The following is a 24,027-nucleotide window of genomic DNA, read 5'->3' on the forward strand; positions in this document are numbered from 1 at the left end:
GGATAAAAATATTTAGACTTCCAAGCGCTTAGTTGACGATTTATAATTTCCGATGTCAACACCGAGAGACAGACGAGAGCTAATCAGGGCAAAATTACCCCCTTATGAGCATCCCCCACCATGGATTCCTCCCCACGAGGTTGTTAAAATGTTGACATACAAAACTTGGTTTCCAAACACTGTTCTACCATTGCCTTTTAAAGACGCACGCTAGATCACAAGCACTTGTTTCTATCCATGGTCTGGTTGTTGTCTCTTTGACACATTCCCCATTTCCATTCTCAATTTTATTACATGTATATATTCACTCTTTTATTTCTTTCTAATTTATTTTCAATATGTGATATTTATGTATGTATGTTCTGTATCTCCCTCCTTTAGTAGGAGCACCACCATGGGTTATGGTGTAAAAAGGAAGACATTTAACACATTGTATCGATACAGATTTAATGTGAGCATTTGCCTATCCAGTTTCCCAGCCTGGCCGTGACGGGTCTTACTACCAGAAAGTTAACCTTCCCCAAAACAATAAGTACAAAGTAATAAAGCAAACGAACACACCCATTCACCTGACTCGCTCATCCTCAAAAATATAAAAAATGCATAATATGAAAAAACATTATATACAAAATAAAGGATAAGGTCACCCCAGATGCCGCACAAATGCCTAGACAACGAACGGGAAACCTGAGAGGACATACTTGGAATCCAAACTGATACCGCTAAATGCCCAGCTGTATTCCTGTATATCATATCAAATATCATTGGATGCCAAATTGACTTTAAATGGGTACCAATTTAACCAGGTGCCGATTTGACTTTTTCTATGGATGCCGATTTGACCAGGTGCCGATTTGACTTGTACCCCTCTGAAAGACCAAAATAAGTACTCCTTCTTCCCAAGACCAACCATGGAATTGAACACTCTACCGGAAAAAGCCACATCAGCAGCTACACTAGAAGAGTTCAAGGCCAGCCTTATCATCTTGTCAGAGGCCTTGACAGGAGCTTTTCACACCTAGAACTCCTTAGATCCCAGATGTACATAGTTTTATTCGTAAATAATTTTCCTGTAAATAGTTACTGCTGTTTTTATTAACTGAGGAGGGAAGGCCTCATAATTTAACGAGCAAGAGTCATTTATATACACTCAAGAAGAGTCCGACTCTGTACTGAAAGAAGAAGAAGAGAAGGCCTGTTGGCACAAATTGTCCCAATGTGCAATTTTCCTCTCTGGTGCGTTCTCAACTTTTTTTCTTCTCTGTGCTTTAAATTGGTATGCACTGGTTAAGATTGGAATTGAAGAACAATAGTATTAAATCTGCCTGTTCTGTCGATGTAATGTGCCACTGTTTGTAGTTTGGCTTTAGTCTCTTCTGTGTTCTCACTGTCCAGTCTCGGTAGCATACATTTTAGTAGCTAAATTCAGGTTTCTGACCCCGACCTCTTTGGATATTTGATGTAACATATCTTCTTGTTCGTTCTCATAGCAGGGACACTCCAGAAGGAAATGATGAGGCGTTCCAGGTGCTCCACAGTTGCATGACTCTATGGCATTGCTTTAGCAAACAGATAAGAAACAACAGATTTTTTATCATATTTTCCCCGCTTACACCTTTTTTATAAAATGAGGAAAGAGAGTCTTTTATGACCTGACGACACTGTTTCCAACCTAATTTAAATGGAATACGGTATTTCAGTCCATTTTACAAAACGTTTATATACTCTTTTTCTTGCATGGATGGGCGATATTGAGGTCCCCATAATAAAATTGTCATATGGATCACATCTAGACTAAACTTCGGCGATACACAATTTCAAGTTAAAGTAGTATTATTTTCTATATTGACTGACGTCTGGTGATAGTTCCTTTTACCCACTGACTATATTTAGCGAATATTTGAGTCTTAAATCAGTTCCTACATGTCATGCATGTCCTTCAACTGAAATACAGAATTGCGTGCATTTTCTTTTTTCTTTCTAGAATTTTTTAAGCAGGGTATGTCAGTGGTGGATCCAGATAGGGTGTACGCTCCTCTTTAACTTACACTTTTATTTTTAAAACACGACTGTAAAATGATAAATTAGACTAGATTTCGTTGACTTTTCTTTATCCAGTATACATTGTATATTTGTTACTAATATGTAATATATTATTGACTATGTCAAAGTCCAAGTGATTTGCTACCGTGGAGTTAACCAGTACGTCTAAAAAATGTCATTCAGTCATTTGTGTATTCAAATTACAGGAACACATTGCTTTGACTGAGGATAACAAGCATGACGCCTTCAAAGCGACAAAGGATGGACAAGAACATTTTGACTCCTATTTCACAATTCCAATCAGCAGAAGGCAATACTCTATTACACTTGTATGATAAAACGTTCCACAGCTATATAACATTTATAACCTACAAAAACAATGTTTAACCTCACATGCCCCAGCCAATTAATAACATTGCTGAATAACCCTAGTCAGTACTCTAGATAGATAAAAAAAAATCTGAGGTATGGACCATTTGATTTTCAGGGGCGGGGGTCACAGATATTTATGAGATTCTGGCCTTGATTTTTTTGCAGTCATACTTGGGTTGAAATAATAATCTTGCCCATTATTTTTATATTTAACTTCCCACAAAATTATTCAGCATCAAATTTATTAAAAACAGGCATATTTTTTAAACGCTGAAATGCCCTTTTACTTTTGTATGTCCATTAAAACATTGAACTTGACTATGACAGAATAATTGAAGATTTTCTCGACGAAATCAGAGGAATATGCTTCTGGTACTTTAAGGTGAACCCTATGGCTTTGACAAAAGATTTGTACAGAAGTCGTCACTAGAAAACTCTCAATAAATGTTAATAAGAAAATTCGCAATGCATTCTTTGGTTACTAGTTATGACCTCTATTTCAGTGACTGACTTAGCTTAAAGAGAATTTTTCCATGTCTATTTTTTACTGACAAATTCCACATAATATTGGTACATAGCTTTGAATCCAACCAATCAATTTAGAATAGAAATTTAACTGGGGAGAATACGGCATCACAAATGTTTAATCCTTACACATTGGCTAATAATTTATACATGCCCCACGTCAGGAACTGTTTAATTAGTTCATTTTACACCTATTTTATGTTTTTGAGCACAAAAAGGTCCCAAAAATAATTTACCATTCTACGCTCTGTGTCACATCCCAAGTACCTGTGAAGTATTCAAGATAGATTTTATGCCCTATTTTAAGGCTATTTATGGGCATTTTATTTTCTGGGCTTTGCGACGTCTGTATCCATTGGACTGAGGGAATAGCCTATTTTCATATTACCCACTTTGACTCCGGTTTAACTTTATATTATTTTTCAACAGGTTACCTATGACATCCTGGTACTTAGTCAATTAAGAGCAACGCAAAGAAGTAACATCAAATATTTAATCTGTGTGATTTGAGGCGAAATTTTACTATTTTTACGTTGCTCTTAATTGACCTGTACATGTAAAGTTAATTATAACATATTAGGGCTAATGTGCAGAGGCTGACCAAAGCAGACTTTTCTACTACATATTTGTAATTATATACATTCTATGAGATGAAGAAAGTCTGTACATCCACATTTTATTGACACTTGCAGAGCAAGGCACTAGCCAGCATCCCAAAAAGTTAAAGGTGTTTGTGTTTCAGAATGAAAAAAATCTTAAAATTTTGATTTTGAGATTCAACACTGTCATGACAGTAAAAAAAAAATCTTTTTTCTATATAAATGAAAATTGAACTGAACTTTATTCATCTAGAAGATGCTTTAATATAATTGATAATGGAAATGGGGAATGTGTTAACGAGACAACAACCTGACCACAGAACAGACAACAACAGAAGGTCACCAATAGGTCTTCAATGCTGCGAGAAATCCCCACATTTAAAACTGTTTTCCTGTACATGTTGTACCTCTCCAACTGAACAAATGAAAACCTGTATATAAAATATGAAACTAGTGTTATGGAGTTGTCTCCCATGTGATTGGCCTGATTCATGTACAAAACAATAAATGAAAAACAAATAATATTCACACTAGGAAAAGTACCAAAGACACCCACTGACTGGTTCATACATGTACATACATGTGCTTCGGTCAACACTTTTAAAATCAAATAAAATTACAAAGAGAAGAATTCATTTCTTAAATATTAAATAAAAAAATAAATTTGTTTTTATTTCAGAGGGAAAACAATCCTGAATATAACAGTGATATTAGACAGTTCCTTCCAAGATCCCTAAAATTACAAAGATCAAAGGCAACAGAACAGGTGAATTTTACACTCATGGATATATATTACAATGGAAAACACATGTACATGTATCAGCAAGTGAATTTCTGAACAATGAAAATTTAAAATGTGCTTCTTGATGGTCTTGAAGTATTACCACAATGATGATACTTTCAGTACAATAGATATTCTTGTAATTAAGGAACAACACAGTTTAAAAGTAAATATTGATAAATTCTTTTTGCTTTATTGACTCACATTTTGGGGTTTTTGGTGATAAGAAAATACCAATGGACCAAATCTTTTGTTCACACACATACATGTACACTGCACAGGTTTAACTTTTGGAACATGTCTATGCTTAGATGCACACTTTTTTGCATTGTGTTATTATCAGTAACTGGTTGCCTGTTTAGACATGTTAGACATAAAAGTAGAAATATCAGTTTAAAAACACAAAGTTATGATTATCTACATTAGATATAGATATTTTTAAATACAGAAATGTTTGTCATTTCATTAAATGAAATAATCACTGTAAATTCAGAAATTATTGCCAGGTTAGTATTATTGTGAAAATTGCTACAGAGTTGTAAACTCAACAATTTAAACTCGCATTTTGAAATATTTTTATGCCCCACCTACGATAGTAGAGGGGCATTATGTTTTCTGGTCTGTGCGTCCGTTCGTTCGTCTGTCTGTCCGTCCGTCCGTCTGTCCCGCCTCAGGTTAAAGTTTTTGGTCAAGGTAGTTTTTGATGAAGTTGAAGTCCAATCGACTTCAAACTTGGTACACATGTTCCCTGTGATATGATCTTTCTAATTTTAATGCCAAATTAGAGATTTTACTCCAATTTCACGGTCCAATGAACATAGAAAATGATAGTGCGAGTGGGGCATTCGTGTACTGAGGACACATTCTTGTTTTATATGAGTTAAACAGGATTTTTCTCAAAATCGTACAAAAATAAAATCATGTTTATAAGTCTAAAATGAGAAAAATCGCAACAATTTCTCAATTAACAGTATTCTATTTCTGAACAACATGTTACCATTTCACATATTTCTGTGTTTATACATCCATTCTTGGTCCTCTGACACATATAAATGTATAGGGGCCAGCTGAAGGAGGCCTCCGGGTACAGGAATTTCTTGCTACATTGAAGACCTGTTGGTGACCCTCTGCTGTTGTTTTTTATTTGGTCGGGTTGTTGTCTCTTTGACACATTCCCCATTTCCATTCTCAATTTTATATACTACATGTACTATGACATCAAAAGCATAATTAAATCTGTTGAATAAATGTACATGTATGATTCTTTTTATTCCTAGCTTGGTTTCAACATTCGTGGAGGACAAGAACATCATTGTGGTATATTTGTATCCAAGGTAAAACTATTATATGTACTGGGATACATGTATATGTTCATTTCTCTAACAGTTTATGTTAGGTTTATCTCAGTTCTTCATCTGTCAAAATTCAGTTATGACGTCAAATTTTCTTGCTTTCTTACAACTTTGCTACATGTGTATTGTAGCATTGAATGAAAAAAACGTGCATGATAGAGTTTATGTATCATTAAAAGAGAAATAGAATAATTTTATGTACATACATTTTTTTTTTTATCTTTTAACATGTTGAATAAAGAGATTCCACCATCAATCTTATGACTCATTTATCTTGAATGGAGAAATACCACATTACATTCAGTGCTCTTGTAGAATTAAGATATTTATAGATTTATCGGTGATCATCTCAACGAGGCAATTGAGTTGAGATGAACAATGATAATCTTTTTATAGCTATTTTACCTATGACGACGTTGTCAATTTCATGTCAATTTCGTTAGCAACGCCACGTGCATGCTTAGTTTCTAGCGATAATTTTCCATCTCAAGCGAGTAGCATGATATGAAAATTATCTCCAAATAAAATCTAAGGAAAAATGCACAAAATAGCGATAAAAATGTATATACATGTAGTTTTATAGCTTTATGTTACCAAGAGTTGTGTGCCCTGAGGGGGCCTCACATTGATATCATTATACATGTAACTGTATATTCTAATGTTCTTAGAAGATGTCTCTCCAGCATATGTTATTTGCATATTTTCTGCTATTAAATTGTTAATGTGACTAAATATTACTCTAAATAATTTTGACACAGTGTAATAGTTTGCTTCATTTCTATTCATTATAATCATGTATATATTATAGGTGATGCCAAACAGTGAAGCAGAACTTTTAGGATTGAGGGAAGGTGATCAGGTATGCTCTCATTTATAACAAAGGATACTTTATATAATGGTATTTTGATAGGATAGAAAAAATAATATGATAAACAGAGATTGACCAAAAGTTCAGCAAATTATTGATTTGTGCTTCTAAATTTTATAAACCTTTAGGTAACAAAAGATTTAACATCATTATAGTTCATTGAAGTTCAGAACATATAAACCAAATATAGGTATACTGCAGATAAGTTCAGTTTAGACCTAAAAAAAAAAAAAACAGCAACAAAATGCACTAAATTTAAGATGTTGTTATTTACCCTTAATTAATTTCTGTATCTAGATTTGTAACATTGGGTCCGACCACATTGTATAGCTGATCACTATCATAGTCAACAGAATATACCATTTAAAAAACAAATAATTATAGTTTTACAATAATAAAACTTTCCAGTCCAAAACTAGATAAACAAAATCAAGCAAACCAAGACTGAATACAGCATGTCAAAAATTGTTCAGAATTAAAAACTACTAAGTTACTCAACTACAGCTGTATAATATATAAAGTTGCAACCATATGAACACCAAATGTTTAATATCAAAATAGAATTTTATTATTGAATATATATATCAATGATTATTAGGTACATCAAACTATATATTTTATTTTTCAGATCTTAGCTGTGAACCATATAAATTTTGAAAACATTAATCACTCAGAAGTAAGTATACTTATGCTTTAATAAATATTATTTGTCCACTGCTGCAGTTCAGAGGGAGTAGATATTGTAAAGATGGCCATCCTTTTCTTCATTTTGTTTGAATCAGTCTTGTTATTAACTCTTTCTGTTCCTCCTATCTAAGGCACTCTTTCCAAAATCTCTTATCAGTCCTACTGAACTGCAACAGCACTGAAAAAGAAGTTTAAAACTACACCTTAATTTAAGGATATATTCATAAATGCTTGCCTACATTTAGTGTATAGAAACATAATCTTAAATAAAGTACATTCAATTAGATTCTTGTCAATCCTGCAACATTTTGTAGAGAAAGCAAGACATGGTGATTATACATTTTAATGTCAACATTTACGTTCAATTTTTGGTAAAAGTTTTTTTTAGACATCAATAACTTCATCAATTTTTGAGAAACAAAATCTGTTTTTTAAATGATAAATGGACATAATTCATGTAATTACTTAATTTCGGTATTACATTACATTTCACACTGACCATGCTGACAGCAGCAATCACAGTGAAACCCTCAACAAATTTTTAACATTTAGATTTTCATTTGAAGTCTGAATATACATTGATCTACGCTGAGGCAAAATGGTATAGAAAAAATAATGCACATTTAATAGCATATCTCTAATAAATGATTATTTGATATTTCAGGCTGTTGGTGTACTAAAGTCTAATACCTCCATTGATATGATTGTTAGTGATTTTCCATATGGTAAGTTCTGTCATTCAAGTTTAAACCTAATTATATATATATGTCTAGTTCAAGACATATCATGAAGACCTTTTAAAATTCAAAGCATGTTGGAAAATGTTCTCTACTGTTATACAAATGTATGTAGAAAACAGAAAAAAAGCAATGGATCAAGCAAGTCTGTTCCTGATTTAAATGCATTGGGAGCTTGGGAGGCACATTTGTAAGACCTAGACGGTGACCGCCCATCAAATAAAATTTTGATTTTACTTATGATCATGACAGTTCTTAGAAATTTTAAGGAAACTGCAACCACAATTTTGATTAATTTGAGTGCCTTCTATCTTATTACTAAATGATTTTGGAAAAATAGGTGCTTAAATAGACTGTTGTAGTGCTTTTGTTTTGTATATTTTTTTCCAAGATATACATAAACTATACAGTATATTGTTGTGTGAGACACAGAAACAATCTAATTGATATTGACAAAAACAAAACAATGCATGTTAATTGGGCATAATTTTTTGTAAATTTGATTCCAGGAGTTATTTCAGTGTATGTCCTATGTAGATTAAGCTTGGTTAAAATATGAGCAATTGAATAGTTTATGTATTTTGGCTGCAATTTTCAAAATTGTGATGTCAAATAATTTTTTACACTGGGTATCAATGCGGAACTCTTACTATATGTCCAAACATTTCTACATATTTTATATCATGCGTTCCTAATATTTTGAGATGATGATATTTCATACTATGTTAGAATCATTAGACGATGATTCATACTTTATGCATATGATCCAAAATTTTGTTTCATCTAATCACTTCAAATTTCATATCAATTTGAAATAGTAGAATTTCAATTTTAATTATAATGTAAAAACAAAAAAATGTAAAACTGGCCTGATCCCTTCATTCATGTCTTTATATTTGCAGGTTATGACAGAACATATGATAAGACAAAATCGTTAGCATCAAGTCATCAACAGTCCCCAAGAAGATAGCATTTACTGCGTTTAAGATGTGTGGATGAAGACATGTAGAACATTAGTGATGTAGTCATAATGGTTGTGAATATAGGAAATGAACTTACATTTATAAAGAGAACTGCCATTAAAAATCTGCATTCATTTCATATATTTCTGAAAGCAGGCATTAAAAACTCTTAAAAGTGGTTTTAATTGCCCTTTTTAAGATCATTAAGATATTAGCATCACATGGCCGACTTTTTTAATTTTTTTATTAGAAAATTCTATTTTTCCTAAATCATTGAGTTGGTGGTGTCTATCCTTGGCCTTGAATTTACATATAAGTCATTACAGTACACAGAAACAAATCATTAGTATCAAACATCATAAAAATAGTTATTCATATATTTTGGTAGGTTATTACACTTTTATTTCCTTGTTATTTATTAGTAAATTAACTATAAAAAAACTAACCAAAGTACCCATTGGATATCATTGTTCATTCCAGATCATGAAAATATATTTAAAGTAGCACAAGCTAGCCAGTACATGATGAATATTTGAATGCTGCATTTATGTACTAAATATATTGCAATTTTATATACAATTTTATATAGTATGTTTTCTTCAATTACAGCCCTCATATAGATAAATATAATTCATATTGTATCTTGCATTGTCAGTTGACATTTGAAAATGCATTTGTAATAGTTGTATAAATTTATCCTTTTGTTAAAAATGGTTTAATGGTTCTTTATAAACTAAACAATAGCAAGCAATATAGGCCATTAAAAACTTATTTTGTTAACTGGTAATTGTAACTATATGAAACATCATGTATTTGTATGAGACAAAGACATTTTATTATAAGATAATACATTTTTACTTTTTTTGTATTTGTATACAGTTGGTACAGTAGTTATATTTACATTATTTTATTATATATCAATTTATTTACACAAAATATATAATTAAACAGATTAGCATTTTGTATGGCCATGAGATAATAATTTCCATTGGACACAGTTGTAAATAAAATTGAGAATGTAAATGGGGAATGTGTCAAAGAGACAACAACCCGATTATAGAACAGACAACAGAAGAAGGTCACCAATAGGTCTTCAATGCAGTGAGAAACTCCGCACCCGGAGGCGTCCTTTAACTGACCCCTAAACAAATATGTAGTCTAGTTCAGTGATAATGGACGTCATACTAAACTTCGAATCGAACACAAGAAACTAAAATAAAAATCATACAAGACTAACAAAGGCCAGAGGCTAACTGTCTGCATCCAATGAAAAACCACCTTTAAAAGTGGGGCAAAAGATACCAGAGGGACATTCAAACTCTGAAATCGAAAATAAACGGACACCATGGCATAAAAAGAAAAAGATAAAACAATAGGCAATATAGGAAAGGTGAACAGACATAAGAGGTCTCTAAACACTTTGGATCCAAATGGTCTATACACATAATTAACAGTGCCTGGTGATGTTTCATGGCCTGACCTGTTTTGGTCCAAAAGGGACCTTCATTAGAGGCAGAATGGTGGATTAATGTTTGCACCTTATTTATATAGATACTGTTACCACAGTAACCAGCAGTACAGTTAACCCGCAAACAGACGAACAATAGTACACAAAAAATTATCTCATATAAATATAGAAAATGACCACATGCCAATTCTGCAACAAGTCTTCACCTGAAAAACATATGAAGCAAACCACCAGGCAGTGTTATTGGTCCATCATTACACATAGATTAGTTGTCCATTCATCTGTTATGATTTGAAGGTGGCTGAGGTGTCATTCTCAATTTTGGATTTTGAAAAAAAGCAGATAATAATCGGTCTAGATCTTTAATGACATCTCCAAATTTTGAGAGTAGTATATATTTCATGGAAGACTTTTCGTGTTGTAGAAAATTGTGTGTTTTATCATATTTACTGCTGTATATTACCAAAAAAAAAACAATCAATTTTGTGTGTGATTCAATTGTTTTCAACTTTGCCAAATAAGGGGGATACAATTCAGATATAAGGAGAGATAAATCACATAACGTAATTTTTATAAAAGAATGTGGTGTTAATTTATCTTATTTAGTGTGTAGCAAAAAAAAACGACCTATTTTTTTTCATTTTCTTATCTGAAAACATTTTATTAGAGCTATTTTCTCATATTATATATTTCAATTTTATGGTGTTGTTTTCCATGCATAATCTATACAAAATCTTACAATTTTGCACAACCAGTAGCATAAAAATAGCCCGGTGAACCATACATTTTATTGTATTTTTGAAAATCATACAGAAGTCATCTCATTACAATTAGTCTAGTTCTTATCAAAATATGCGTAACATTCACCTTGCAAGTGTTTGTATTTTAAAATGTTATAAACATTAAATTTCTGACCAACCATCTGATGTGGAAACTTGATATTTATTAATTACTATTTATTTTATCATGGGATGTATCAAAAGACAACTATAGACAAGGATCTTAATCTGGGACCAGCTCTTGAACATTTGGTAGAGATTGTAAATATAAAAAAGAAGATGTGGTATGATTGCCAATGAGACAACTATCCACAAAATACCAAAATGACACGGACATTAACAACTATAGGTCACCGTATGGCCTTCAACAATGAGCAAAAGCCATACCGCGTAGAACGAAAAACAAATATGTAATCCATAAACAAACGACAACCACTGAATTACAGGATCCTGACTTGGGACAGGCACATACATAAATAATGTGGCGGTGTTAAACCTTGTCTTGGATATTCTTGAGCCTCCACAGTTAGATAAAAAAAATCAGTATAGCGGATAAAAGATACTAGTATATCTGTATCATAGGGTTTTTTCTTCTATAATTTGACATAACAGCTTTGCAGGTTTCTAGATTAAAAGTAGATAGTGGGTATAAAACACTTTTTTTTTAAATTCAGTTTATTGACTCACTTTGACTTAATGGAAAAGGCTAGTCATCAGCTTGCTGATTCCAGCACCTTCGGTGTTGATGACATAAAAATGTGTTATAGTTTGTGAAAAGGTCAGTTTTAAAGTAATTGCTTGTGGTAGGTCAATGATATTTAGTATGAAGTTGTATGAACACTGGCAAGTCTCATCTCCGCGAAAATCATTTGGCTCCACCCCGTCAGTCTTGATCTATTGACTTTGTAACTTTTGCTTGGTTTACATGTAACAGTTATAAGTTCAGTTTAAGGGGAACCCCTATCGGTAGGTCATATGATAATTGATAGCGTTACGTAATTAGCATTGTCACATATCATTTCCAGGGAAATTGGTTTGTCCTGCCTCCTCAGTCATGGTCTATAGACGTTGAAACTTATGCTTTGGTTTAAAGTTAGAATTTGTGATTGGGTCTGTTTATGATGAACCACTTATGGAAAATAAATGATTATTTGGTGTGCAGTTGCATCAATATTTGCTCATCTCAATTCCATGGAGATCATATGGACCTACCTCCTCCATCATGATAGTTCAATGACTTATCACATGCACTTGGTCTCGGAAATCCCCCCCCCCCCCCTATATATATAACTTAATATATGTATATTGGGAAATTTTGTTCTGAGAAAAACGCCTGTGTGACTTATGCATAGTTTGCATGTTGTGATTAAGTTAGTTTAAGGGGAACACCTTCTGAAAAGTCATTGATATTTGGCATGCAGTAGTTTCAGTAAGATATCTTATTTCTAGGGAGATGATTTACTAGTTACGCATTACCTTCAGTTCTTTCAGTTTTGACTTGGAATATTTTGCATAGATAACCAGTGGCGGATCCAGGGGGGGGGGGGGGGGGTCCGGGGGTGCGCACCCCCCTTTATTTTTGCCGATCAATGCATTTGTATCGGGACATATGTTTTGCACCCCTTTGCACCCCCCCTTTGCCCTGGGTTAGCACCCCCCCCCCCCCTTTCGAAATTCCTGCATCCGCCCCTGATAACAAGTTTATTTATAAATAAATATTGCCATTTTATTTCTATTTCAGAATTTGTAATTTACAATCAAAATTACATAGAGGCGAGACATAACATTTATGAATAACATGGGGCTTATCTTTAAGCTCCTTAAATTAACCTTCATACCATAAAGCACATGATTAATCAACATAACATTCGTTTTTGTTTAGGGGCCAACTGATGCCGACTCTGCATGGGTGTGATATTCTCTTGCTGCTTTGAAGACCTAATGGTAGCCTTGTGCTGTATGGTCGTTTGGTGGCTCTTTCACACATTCCCCGTTGCCGTTTTCAATTTTATTGAATTAATGCAGTACACCTTTATGAACTTTTAGGTCCATCATTAGCCTTATATTTAATATAATCTCACTAGATAAATAAAATGAGCAATGTTATACCAAAATATTTCACATTTGATATCCTCTTTATTAGTCTCTGTATTATTTATTTTAAATTTGTCTACAATGAACGATTAAGAAATTGAAAATTGTATAGACACTTGCATTGTGTTTTGCCTGCTTTGTATACAAAAGCGAAACCATAAGTTCAGAATGTAGTAGTCAGCTGAAAAACAAATATCCGACAACGGTCAACCGGACACATTTTCTGACCAATAGACGACTTTCTTTACTCTGTCGCCGATCTACTTAGACCGAACCTTGCACAATAGCAGAACAATGAGTCATCAAAAAATTGACCAACGATGCCCGCGCTAGATGAAAGCACAACGCAATAACCGAGGTAAACTAAGCGATGGCGATAACATCTAAAAGTACAACTTGGACCATGAAAGCTTATTTCAAATCTGTAGAAGGAGTTTTGTGGGGTATGCGTCTTTCGCCGTTTTGTTTTTGAAGGGTAGTTTATAACAACTTAATTTTTATTTTGGTATGTACTGGACACCGCATTAGGATTTCAAATTCATGCCGTCATTTCGTCATCTTATTACAGTGAACAGAATCAAAACCAATAAAGACACTTCATAAGAATAATTTTGGAGAATTCGATTGAAAGGTTTTCCGTAATAATAAACCCTCGTCACAATTTATACGTATTTCAAAATATCACATGATTGTCATTGTACGTGACTGAGTTCTAACTACCTTGACCGTTTTAAGATTTAAAAAATCGTTTATCCTCTATATTGCTTACATCAAGACAACTTGACTTAGATACACATTAATGTCATATCAAAATAAACCAATTTCGCAATAATCGAATCTTGTGACTGAAGATAAGATTTTGATATAAATACTAGTATGCTGCAACTTTTAAATAAAGATTGATAGACAATTTGAAGTAGTTCTACGTTTAAGAAGCAAGACAAATATGACGAGTCTGTTGAGCATACTGGGTTTGGTAGCACTGGTTCCATTGGTAGCGTCAAACTGTTGTTTACCATCTCAATGGGAAGGCGCTGAGGGTTTTCATGTTGGAACAGTTATGAATGGAACAGTCAGAGTATCACAGGTATAGAATATGGAAATCATTGAAAGTAACTGACCAGTCAAAACTGAAAGTTTTTCGAATACGTATTATTTTTATCAAGTAAATTATTTTATGGTTATTAACGAAAACTTTAATCTGTTCTATATGCATGCACACATTATTATTTTCATCATTGCTTGATTTCTCGTAATGGAATTATGTTAAAAATGAAAATAACATCTTATAAACTGCGGTGTGAGCCAAGGCTTCGCGTTGAAGACCGTACCTTGACCTATAATGGTTTACTTTCATAAATTGTGACTTGGTGGAGAGTTGTCTCATTGACACTCATAACAAATCTTCCTATATCTATTTGCCTTCGGGTGTGAAACCTTATATTTTCTCAATAATTTCTAAATCTATAGACTCGTTGTATATTTTAACGTCTTTGTTTGTAGGGTTTCATGAATATATCTGCCGATACAACTGGTGAGAAGATTGCACTGAATATGACAGTAACAACTGGTATTGTAGGAGCTAGATAACATACATCAGAGATGTTTGTGTTACAAGACTATGGCCATGTAAGTTATATATTCCGACGTTTGTTTTTACTGTCATGTGTAGCACCACTAAGAATAGAAACGGGGAGATTTGAAAAAATAATTTTAAAAGATCGAGTCTGTGATAATTGTATGAATATTTTAGAAAATGAAGCCCATGTTATTTTATCTTGTCCTTTATATGACGATTTAAGAAAGAAATTATTTGATGAAGCAACACATTTTAACAGTGATTTTATGTCTTTTGATGATAAAATTAGTGTTTTTATTTACAGATAATAATATGATTCGTAGCTGTTCCAAAGCCTGTAATCTTATTTTAAATAGACGTAGAAATGTTTTATACTGTAATTAATGTTAAATATTGTCAATATGTTTTATTATAGATGAATTCTTTATATAATTTTTAATGTTATAGTCTCTTGTAATTCTGTACAAAATGACTCTCTTTTTATATTTATATATTTTTACATTTAATGTAATGTTATATTGAGAGATGAGACTGTAATAAAATATTGAATTGAATTGAATTGCAATCTAAGTTATCTATTTAAAGCAATATGTGTCATTATAATGATTAAACAAAATCATGCTACAATTAATTCCAAAATTGAATGCAAATGTACTAGTCGGGAAATTTTACAAGGAGTATACAATGTATATATTTTCATTTCAAACTTTGAATAAAAAGTAAATTTTAAAGTCGGCATAATTATACAATTGACATGGTAACCGATACAACATGAACTCTTGTGATGATGATCTTTTTAGTCGGGACTATCATATAAAAATCATACAGCTTTATGCAAGTACTAATAGATTTAAAAAACAAACAACAACAAAAAAAAAAAACCCCCAAAAAAACCACGCAATTATGATGAAAGCAAATTAATTTAATAGTTCCTATGAAGTAAACAATATAAATATTTCATTTATTTGCAAACCAGTTCTTTTACTTTTTCAGAAGATGCAGTACGTTGTTGAGAACGGGATGTGTACAAAATCAGCGATGCAAGGTCCATTTACATTCAACTGCGTTCCTAGTACGTATTTACATATAATACTGCTTACGTACAATATTATAAATCCGACATGCTTTTAACTTTATTTAGTTTGTATGTAAATTTAATTTTGTGACAACTAACCAGTTTTACTTTTATAATAAGTTGAGTGTTATATGTTTACCAAGAATCTACAGTTGATGTTTCCAAACTGCAAAATAATATTAAAAGAGTATCTATGTTTTTAGTTAAGAATTAAAAAAACCTAACATTTCAGTAACATTTCAGGTAATGCAACTGTTGTTATGAAGACAACGGTTGGATCAGATCATACACCAGGAACCATCTTTAAGATACCCTTTGGCAGTATTGGAGACGGTTACTTGACTATAACAGATAATGGCTGTATCCCTGTTTTATACCAGGTTACTGCTAATATCAATGAAAGTAAGTGTATTCTTTTAAACATGAACATGTCTTAAAACGTAAATAAATTCCAAGTGCGAATTAAAGTGGACCAATGAAAATTATTTCATCAAAACTTCAATTTTAAATCCAAAGATTTTCTTAGGGTATTCAGTGGCGGATGCAGGAATTTTCGAAAGGGGGGGTGCTAGCCCAGGGCAAAGGGGGGGTGCAGGGGGGGTGCAAACATATGTCCCGATTCAAATGCATTGATCGGCCAAAATAAAGGGGGGGTGCGGACCCCCGGAACCCCCCCTCTGGATCCGCCACTGGTATTGGAGTCGATACATTGAACAGTTACATATATATTCGAGAGTTGTTAGATTGATGTTAATCAAAGTACCGAAGTACTGAACATCGGATGACAGCAAGTTCTTTTGGATTGCCACAAGCACTTGTCTCAGAAAAAAAATCACATCTCTATACTTGAAAGTGAGGTTAATGTACAGATATCATTTTTTTTCTGAGACAAGTTCGTGCGTGGATGATAAGTACATGACAGGGAATTCAACTTCACCGTAATAACTATTATATTGTAGTGATAAAATCAGTATATTTTGGTTTATTATTATATATTATATTAATATTTGTATATTACAGTTACATGTATATATAATTTTCATCCATTTGTATATCATTATATTCTACTAATAATGATAGTGCAGTGCAAGTGCGCGGTCACATGGACACTCTTCTGTAATAATTCTATTTTTCTAATAGATTGGATTTGAGTAGGCATTCATATTTTCATAAGACATAAAGACATTAGACATTTTATTTCACTAAAGCCCCCACATGGGGTATGTTAGTACAACATTTTTTAACAAACAATAAAATAAAAGTGTGAACATATTTACATTAGAACAACATGGTTAACAAAGGTGCAATAATAGTATATATATAATTAATACAAATATTTGACAGGAAGTACACATTATAGTAACATAATTAAGCACATGTATTAAAAGGTTTTAATAACACTTTTGCAAAATTTTGCTATTCCAGTAAGTGTAAATAAATCTGATGTATTCATCAATTCTTTAAAGTTTGAAACATTTGGGTTTTTACATATATTTAAAGGTAAAAATTTAGCTCTTACATTGTTGAAAAAGGTACATTTGAATAAGTAATGAAACTCATCACCAAGTTCATTAGCATTACAAAGATTACAATGTCTTTCAGATCTATCAATATTTAAAAATCTGCCCGTTTCAAGGGAACGGAATTTACATAAATACATTCTTAGATCAGATGGTAACACCGATAAATATTTCTCAAAACAAAAATCAGACTTGTATATTCTGTAATAAGACATTTTGCAGAATTCATAACATTATTACTCCAGTTCAACATAAATTTATCACTTAAATATTTCTTGACATTCTTACTAATATTATCAAATTCAGCAATTATTTGATCATCCCACATCAAATGAAATCCACATTCATATAAAGTATTTTTAATTTCTAATAACCATTTAGAGTGGTAGATACCCCTTTTACTAAGCTGATACAATATAGAATACAGTGCATATGAAATTTTTTCTCTTTTACCACACATGATACGTTGCCAGAAACCAACCATTCTAGCTTTAATAAGAATATGTAATGGTATTCTACCCAATTCTCCATAAATCATACAATGAGCAGTACTTTTTTTAACCTTCAAAATTATTTTACAAAATTGGATATGCAGCAAGTTTTCTATAATATTACAAATTTCAAAACCCCATACTTCTGCACCATATAACAAAATAGGTACAACCATTGTATCAAATAGCTCTAATTGCATATCAATTGGTAAATTCAACTTCCTAGCCTTTCTTAAGACTATAAACATGGCTTTTCTTGCTTGATGTACAAGATGTTCTTTGGCGTCATTAAATTTACCCTTACATGAAAATATAATACCAAGGTATTGAAAATTTGTAACAATATTAAGGCTTTCACCACTATATTTAAAGTTCATATTATCTGTGCTAAGTCTAGATCTGGAAAATAGTACAACTTTTGTCTTAGATATGTTTACTTGCATTTTCCAAGTTTGACAATATAAATACATGGCATTTCATGAGGCTTGTAACTCTGCTGCCGATTCGGCTAAAATTACAGTATCATCTGCATACAATAACAAATATAAACGAAAATATACAGCGACTTCATCAGTATCAAGAAGACGTGCTGCAATACTCATATCAACTAAACCATTATATGAATGTGACATAAATTCGACCAAGTCATTTAAGAAAATGGCAAACAATACAGGAGATAGATTTTCTCCTTGGCGTACACCAACATTGGATTTTAAAAAAGTTTGAACAAGAGTTGCCTTGTCTCACACAAGACTTTGCATTGTTATACATACTGTTTATAATCTTAAACATTTTGCCATCAATGGTACATTTTAACAATTTTTGCCATAAATATACTCTTCTGACAGAGTCAAAAGCTTTTCGATAGTCAACAAATACACAATACAATTTTCTACCTCTATGTAAGTATAAATCAATCAAGCATTTCAAATTAAAAATATGATCTGTCGTACTATAACCTCTTCTGAACCCTGCTTGTTCTTCACACAATAAACCAGAATTTTCTAAATATGTATGAAGCCTATTATTTAAAATGCAAGTAAATAATTTACCATAACAACTTAAAATAGTAATACCACGATAATTATCCACTTCATTTGGATTACCTTTATTCTTAAATATTGGACATATATAACCTTCTGACCAACTATCAGGTATAATACCACTATGAAATACCATATTAAATATTCTTACAAAAACAGGCATCAACTTTACTGTACCATATTTCAAAAATTCATTCAATATAAGATCACCGCCACATGCTTTATTATTTTTCAATGATTTGACAGCATATAATACTTCGTTTTCTGTAATATCTCGATTTAATTTTCAAGCAAAACGTATAATCTTCCACGCAGAGTTATTGGTCGCTGAGAGAGAGCAAGGACCGATAACTCAGCATGGGAGATTGCAAACGTTCTTGAGATATTCTTCCGCATGCGTTAACACCATTTTTCTGTACGTGTTGATAGATATTAATGAAACTTACTTATATTTATATATCTAACGACACAACATTTTAATATTATTTATTTATGTTCTAAAAAGAAATATATTTAGTAGTATCCATTGAAAAAATGAATTTTTAACAAGCGATAAGGATTTTTATTTTGCACTCGATAATGTCCGCGTATTTATCTGTATAGATAGGTTACAATCCCAACACGAAAGTTACGTAATGGAAATCTAGTCGACAGCAATACCCCGGTCATCAGATGTAAAAAAATAGACAAAAATGTGCAATAAGAAGTAAATGATGCATAACTGCTAAAACTGTAAACTGGAAATTATTTCCCACCTGATCATTGAAAGTATGCAATTCGAAAATGTGAATTTTGGGTAGATATACATGGGTAAAAAGTCTTATGAAAACAATCAACAAAACTCATATTATCAGAACCTTGACCCTTTTAATGCTGTTCTTTATCTTGAAGCTTTTGTGAAGTCTTCATCAATGATGTCAATAAAATATCGTTAAAAAATTCAAAATGTGTTCAAAAGAAAACAATTGTACATGTATGGATACTAAGTTATTCTATGAAAGTATTTATGAACCATTATTGAAATTACAGTGCAAACTATGGAATCGGTTGGAATATATGATGTAAAAAAAGGAATAAAAGATATGTCAGTGTTCACTGTTCCAGATATTTGCCTTGCAACAGGAACTGTCATTAACGTAAGTGCATCATGACGCCTTTTAAATATCGTAATTTTGTTTTGTCTCAAAATTTACAATCGTTTAACGTCAGTACAAAATTTCACTTTTATAAAAACTTCTTCTTTATCCTATAAATCCAGTCGCAACTAACGTTTGAAAAGAAGTTCTCAGAAATCAACAATATTGAAAGGATTTTTTAAAACTTTTAATATTGTGTACTGTACTGCTACTAGTTGACTATTCGTCAGAATACCACACACACAGTACGTATAGGTATTGCCATTATTCAAATACAACATCTGTCTGTAACTAGTTCATTTAGTTTGTATATTATGGTTGTATCTCCCTTGCAAATGATAACTATTCTTCATATGAACGTTATGTTATTATTGTGTAATACATCAACTGACTATGATTTTACTATATAAATGTCAGCTGCATTCACAAACTATTTGTATACTGAATTAACTAGACATGTATTATAAAACCTGTGTCTTTTTCCACTTTGTTGTGAACAGATGTGAGGCCATAGTATTAATATTAGAGACATACATGTATATTTTTTGTATTTAGACAGACATTTTGTTTTAAATTAATTTGTCAGACATTTTGTTTTAAATTAATTTGTGTCTGATTTCAGGTGAATAGACCACAGATAAAAGTTGGATTTTGAAAGGACTGTTAATGACGTCAGTATTGTTAATAGAGTGACTCTTTTATTTACCCAATTTAAAAAAATAAATAGATTTACGAATAAAACCCTTAATGTATGACTCAAGATTTCTTCTTTATATCTTTATTTTTCAACAAAATATATTACATTGATATAGAGATACACACAATAAACATTACATATTGTAAATGTACAGACATACAAACGTTATACGAAAGCAAATGCATGGGATCGAGGCAAATATCATAAATTACAGTGTACATATAAAACTAAATGATATCATGTACACGAAATATCCAGGTGAGCCTAAATGCATATTAACTAGTCTTTTAATTTGCACAAGTTGGTAAGATCAGAAAGATTTGCTATTCATCAGTTCATTAAATTTCAATGAATTTAGTTGATTCGTATATCTTTTCTCAAAAACTGTTTACGACTATCATTGAAGACAGAACATTGGCCAGAATTGGAAGAAGCAGTTGAATCTATTGGTGACACCTCCCATAGAATAAATCACCAAACCGAAAACCAGTCATTGTTTTAAAGTAGTCATCGTCATATGACTGTGTTCATACTCAAGACATAATATACACAGGAAAGAAAATACGATACATGAAATCGGGTTTCTTAGGTCATAAAAATGACGCAATGACTTACAGATTGATGGACACGATCTGTGCACACGAGATATTACCGTTTCCTCGTGATTGTTACTTACTTTGCGATACGATGGGTATACATTCATCTGAACATCCTATTGCAGCACCATATAGGGAAAACGGTACTATTTATTCTGCCATAGGCGACAATAACTAACATTTTCTAAATTTACCACTTTTTATATATAAAAACTTGGATAAAACAATTATTCTTGGTGTTAGTACTTTACTATTCTGTTTTTAAAAATTGAAGCCAAATAGAGCCATGACCAACTTCCAACAGAGTTTGTTTTTGTTATCCACCGTCATTTTACAGCAAATTTATGAAATTTTGGAATAATGCTGGAAAAATATAATAGTACCATTTCCCCTATACTGTAAGACAGATACGCAATAAAAATCAAACAATCCGCGATCAACGAAAATTTGTCAATGAAAAGATTTATGCAAGAAGAGTTCATGTAGAACATCCCATAAAACGAATACAAATTTATGAAATAATAGGTTTTCTTTATAGACATAATCGGAACGATATTGCATCTATTGTACAACTATGTGCACTGTTTCCCTATTAAGAAACCTGCTTCATGATTAATGTACATCATAAATAAGTTGTATCAACATATTAATTGTATATTACTTGCATTATTGTATTTAATAATGGTTGAATTTGACTTTGTTTTTGTGATAGATTCATGTGCAGTGATGATTTTAAGTTAAACTCCGTCTTGTGTATTCAAATGTCAAAGAATATAATGGAGTAAAAGGGTTGAGTAAATAAAATTATAAACAATAACTATCTACCTTACTACTATATTTGGTTTCGGTATCGGTTTTGGTTTCTAAATGTCTAAATGGAAAATCATCTCTTATATCATAAATTTTGATATTAAGTTTCCCGTTCAAGATATGGATATCAAGATCCAGGAAAGGGCAGTGTTCATTGTTAGTATCTGCGTACTGAACCGTCATTATTGGATAATTTAGTTCACCTAACAATTAAAATTGATCCGCTATCTTTCGGAATCAAGAACAAACCAGATTTGCATCTTGTCGCTAACTATAAAAGAATCTCTACAGACTCGTTTTAAGTAGAAAGTTGGCATGGTGAGGAATGTGATGGTACATACCATTGTATATGCACAAAAACAAGATAAATTGTCACAGACAAATATAAACTATGTGTTTTTGAATCTAAACCATGAGGAGAAGCAAATTTACGAAACGTTTACTCCGGTACTGGCATGAAAATACGGATTTTTTGTGTTATAAAAATTTGCTGTTACAAAATGATGGAAATTTTTATAAATTATGGAATGTATCTCCCTCATGCAAAGCTCTGATTCCGTTCACGGATTTGGCTATACCTTTTGGACCTTTTGGATTATAGCTCTTCATCTTTTATATAAGCTTTGGATTTCAAATATTTTGGCCACGAGCATCAAGGAAGAGACATGTATTGTCGAAATGCGCATATGTTGCAACAAAATTGGTACCGTTAATTTTATTAAAGGAAATCGTTATGGACAATAAGATATATTTGGCATAAAATGTAAATTATAAGTCGTATAGACTAGGATCCAACCAAATCTGTAAACATAACCAGTGACAGTACAGCTGAGGAAAAATTGAATAAAAAATTTGAATCACTGACCTTGGAGACAAATGTGGATAACAGTATTGAATTTTTATCCATACACGAAGACGTGCAAGAGCTTGTAGATATATTTATATGAGACAGAAGAAAGCGACAGTGATCAGGAATTAACCTACCTGAAATGCCATCTTAAAATTCATCAATGATTGAAAATGATTCGGATACCATTAGTTTGGAAAATGAAGATGATACTAAAAACATCATTGAAATTGAAATGGTACTCCGAGCTGTAAACATCTCAGATAGTAAGAGATAGACGTGAGTGTGATGTATACAATGTTCTGAAAAAAGAATCTAATGGCAAAAATTAACTATAAGAGTGTAGAGACTCATTTACATTTGTTGGTAAAGGTGATGGGAACTGTCCTTTTATATAAAGATGCCAAGTCCAATTTATAGTCCTATCATGTAATGTTGTCATTTTAATGTTTTCGTCATAAAAGCGGGAGGTTTAGCATGTCACAAAACCAGGTTCAACCAATCATATTTTTCTTTAAATGTTCTGTACCAAGTAATGAAAATGGTCATTGTTATATTATAGTTCGTTTCTGTGTGAGTTACATTTTAATGTTGTGTTTCTGTTTTGTCGTGGTTTTCCTCTTATATTTGATGCATTTCCCTCAGTTTTAGTTTGTAACCCGTTTTTTTTCTCAATCGATTTATTAATTTCGAACAGTGGTATACTACTGTTGCCTTTATTTAACCAGACATCCATCACCTGCATCAAGTTGTGATGTTGATATTAATGTCTTAAGAAATGTACATTATATTAAAATTTGAATTTTCAACGACAAATGAGAGAGCCATGTTAACGATTGTAATATTTTAAGATAAGCGATTTTGAAGAGTATTTAAAGTATTTTTTCAGTTTTTAAATTTCATATTTTGTTAGTTGTTATCCGTATTTCCATTTTTTTACAATATATTGAAAAGAGCAAAGACTGG

At 32.0% G+C, this 24,027-nt stretch overlaps 2 protein-coding genes across 2 annotated transcripts; both read left to right on the top strand.

Annotated features, from left to right (window-relative positions):
* Positions 1-2: 2 nt before the first annotated feature.
* On the top strand, positions 3-9,879 carry LOC143085429 (PDZ domain-containing protein 11-like). The gene is made up of 7 exons (XM_076261766.1): positions 3-139; positions 4,219-4,305; positions 5,598-5,654; positions 6,481-6,531; positions 7,169-7,216; positions 7,892-7,952; positions 8,867-9,879. The coding sequence occupies exons 1-7, from the start codon at positions 53-55 to the stop codon at positions 8,932-8,934; spliced, it is 459 nt and encodes a 152-aa protein (XP_076117881.1). The 5' UTR covers positions 3-52; the 3' UTR covers positions 8,935-9,879.
* Positions 9,880-14,118: 4,239 nt separating this feature from the next.
* Positions 14,119-20,871, top strand: LOC143085430 (uncharacterized). Its single transcript, XM_076261767.1, has 6 exons — positions 14,119-14,354; positions 14,771-14,896; positions 15,840-15,918; positions 16,165-16,323; positions 20,005-20,111; positions 20,734-20,871. The coding sequence occupies exons 2-6, from the start codon at positions 14,870-14,872 to the stop codon at positions 20,764-20,766; spliced, it is 405 nt and encodes a 134-aa protein (XP_076117882.1). The 5' UTR covers positions 14,119-14,354; positions 14,771-14,869; the 3' UTR covers positions 20,767-20,871.
* The last annotated feature ends 3,156 nt before the right edge of the window (positions 20,872-24,027 follow it).

This window comes from Mytilus galloprovincialis, chromosome 8, assembly GCF_965363235.1.
Source record: "Mytilus galloprovincialis chromosome 8, xbMytGall1.hap1.1, whole genome shotgun sequence".
Taxonomy (NCBI): domain Eukaryota; kingdom Metazoa; phylum Mollusca; class Bivalvia; order Mytilida; family Mytilidae; genus Mytilus; species Mytilus galloprovincialis.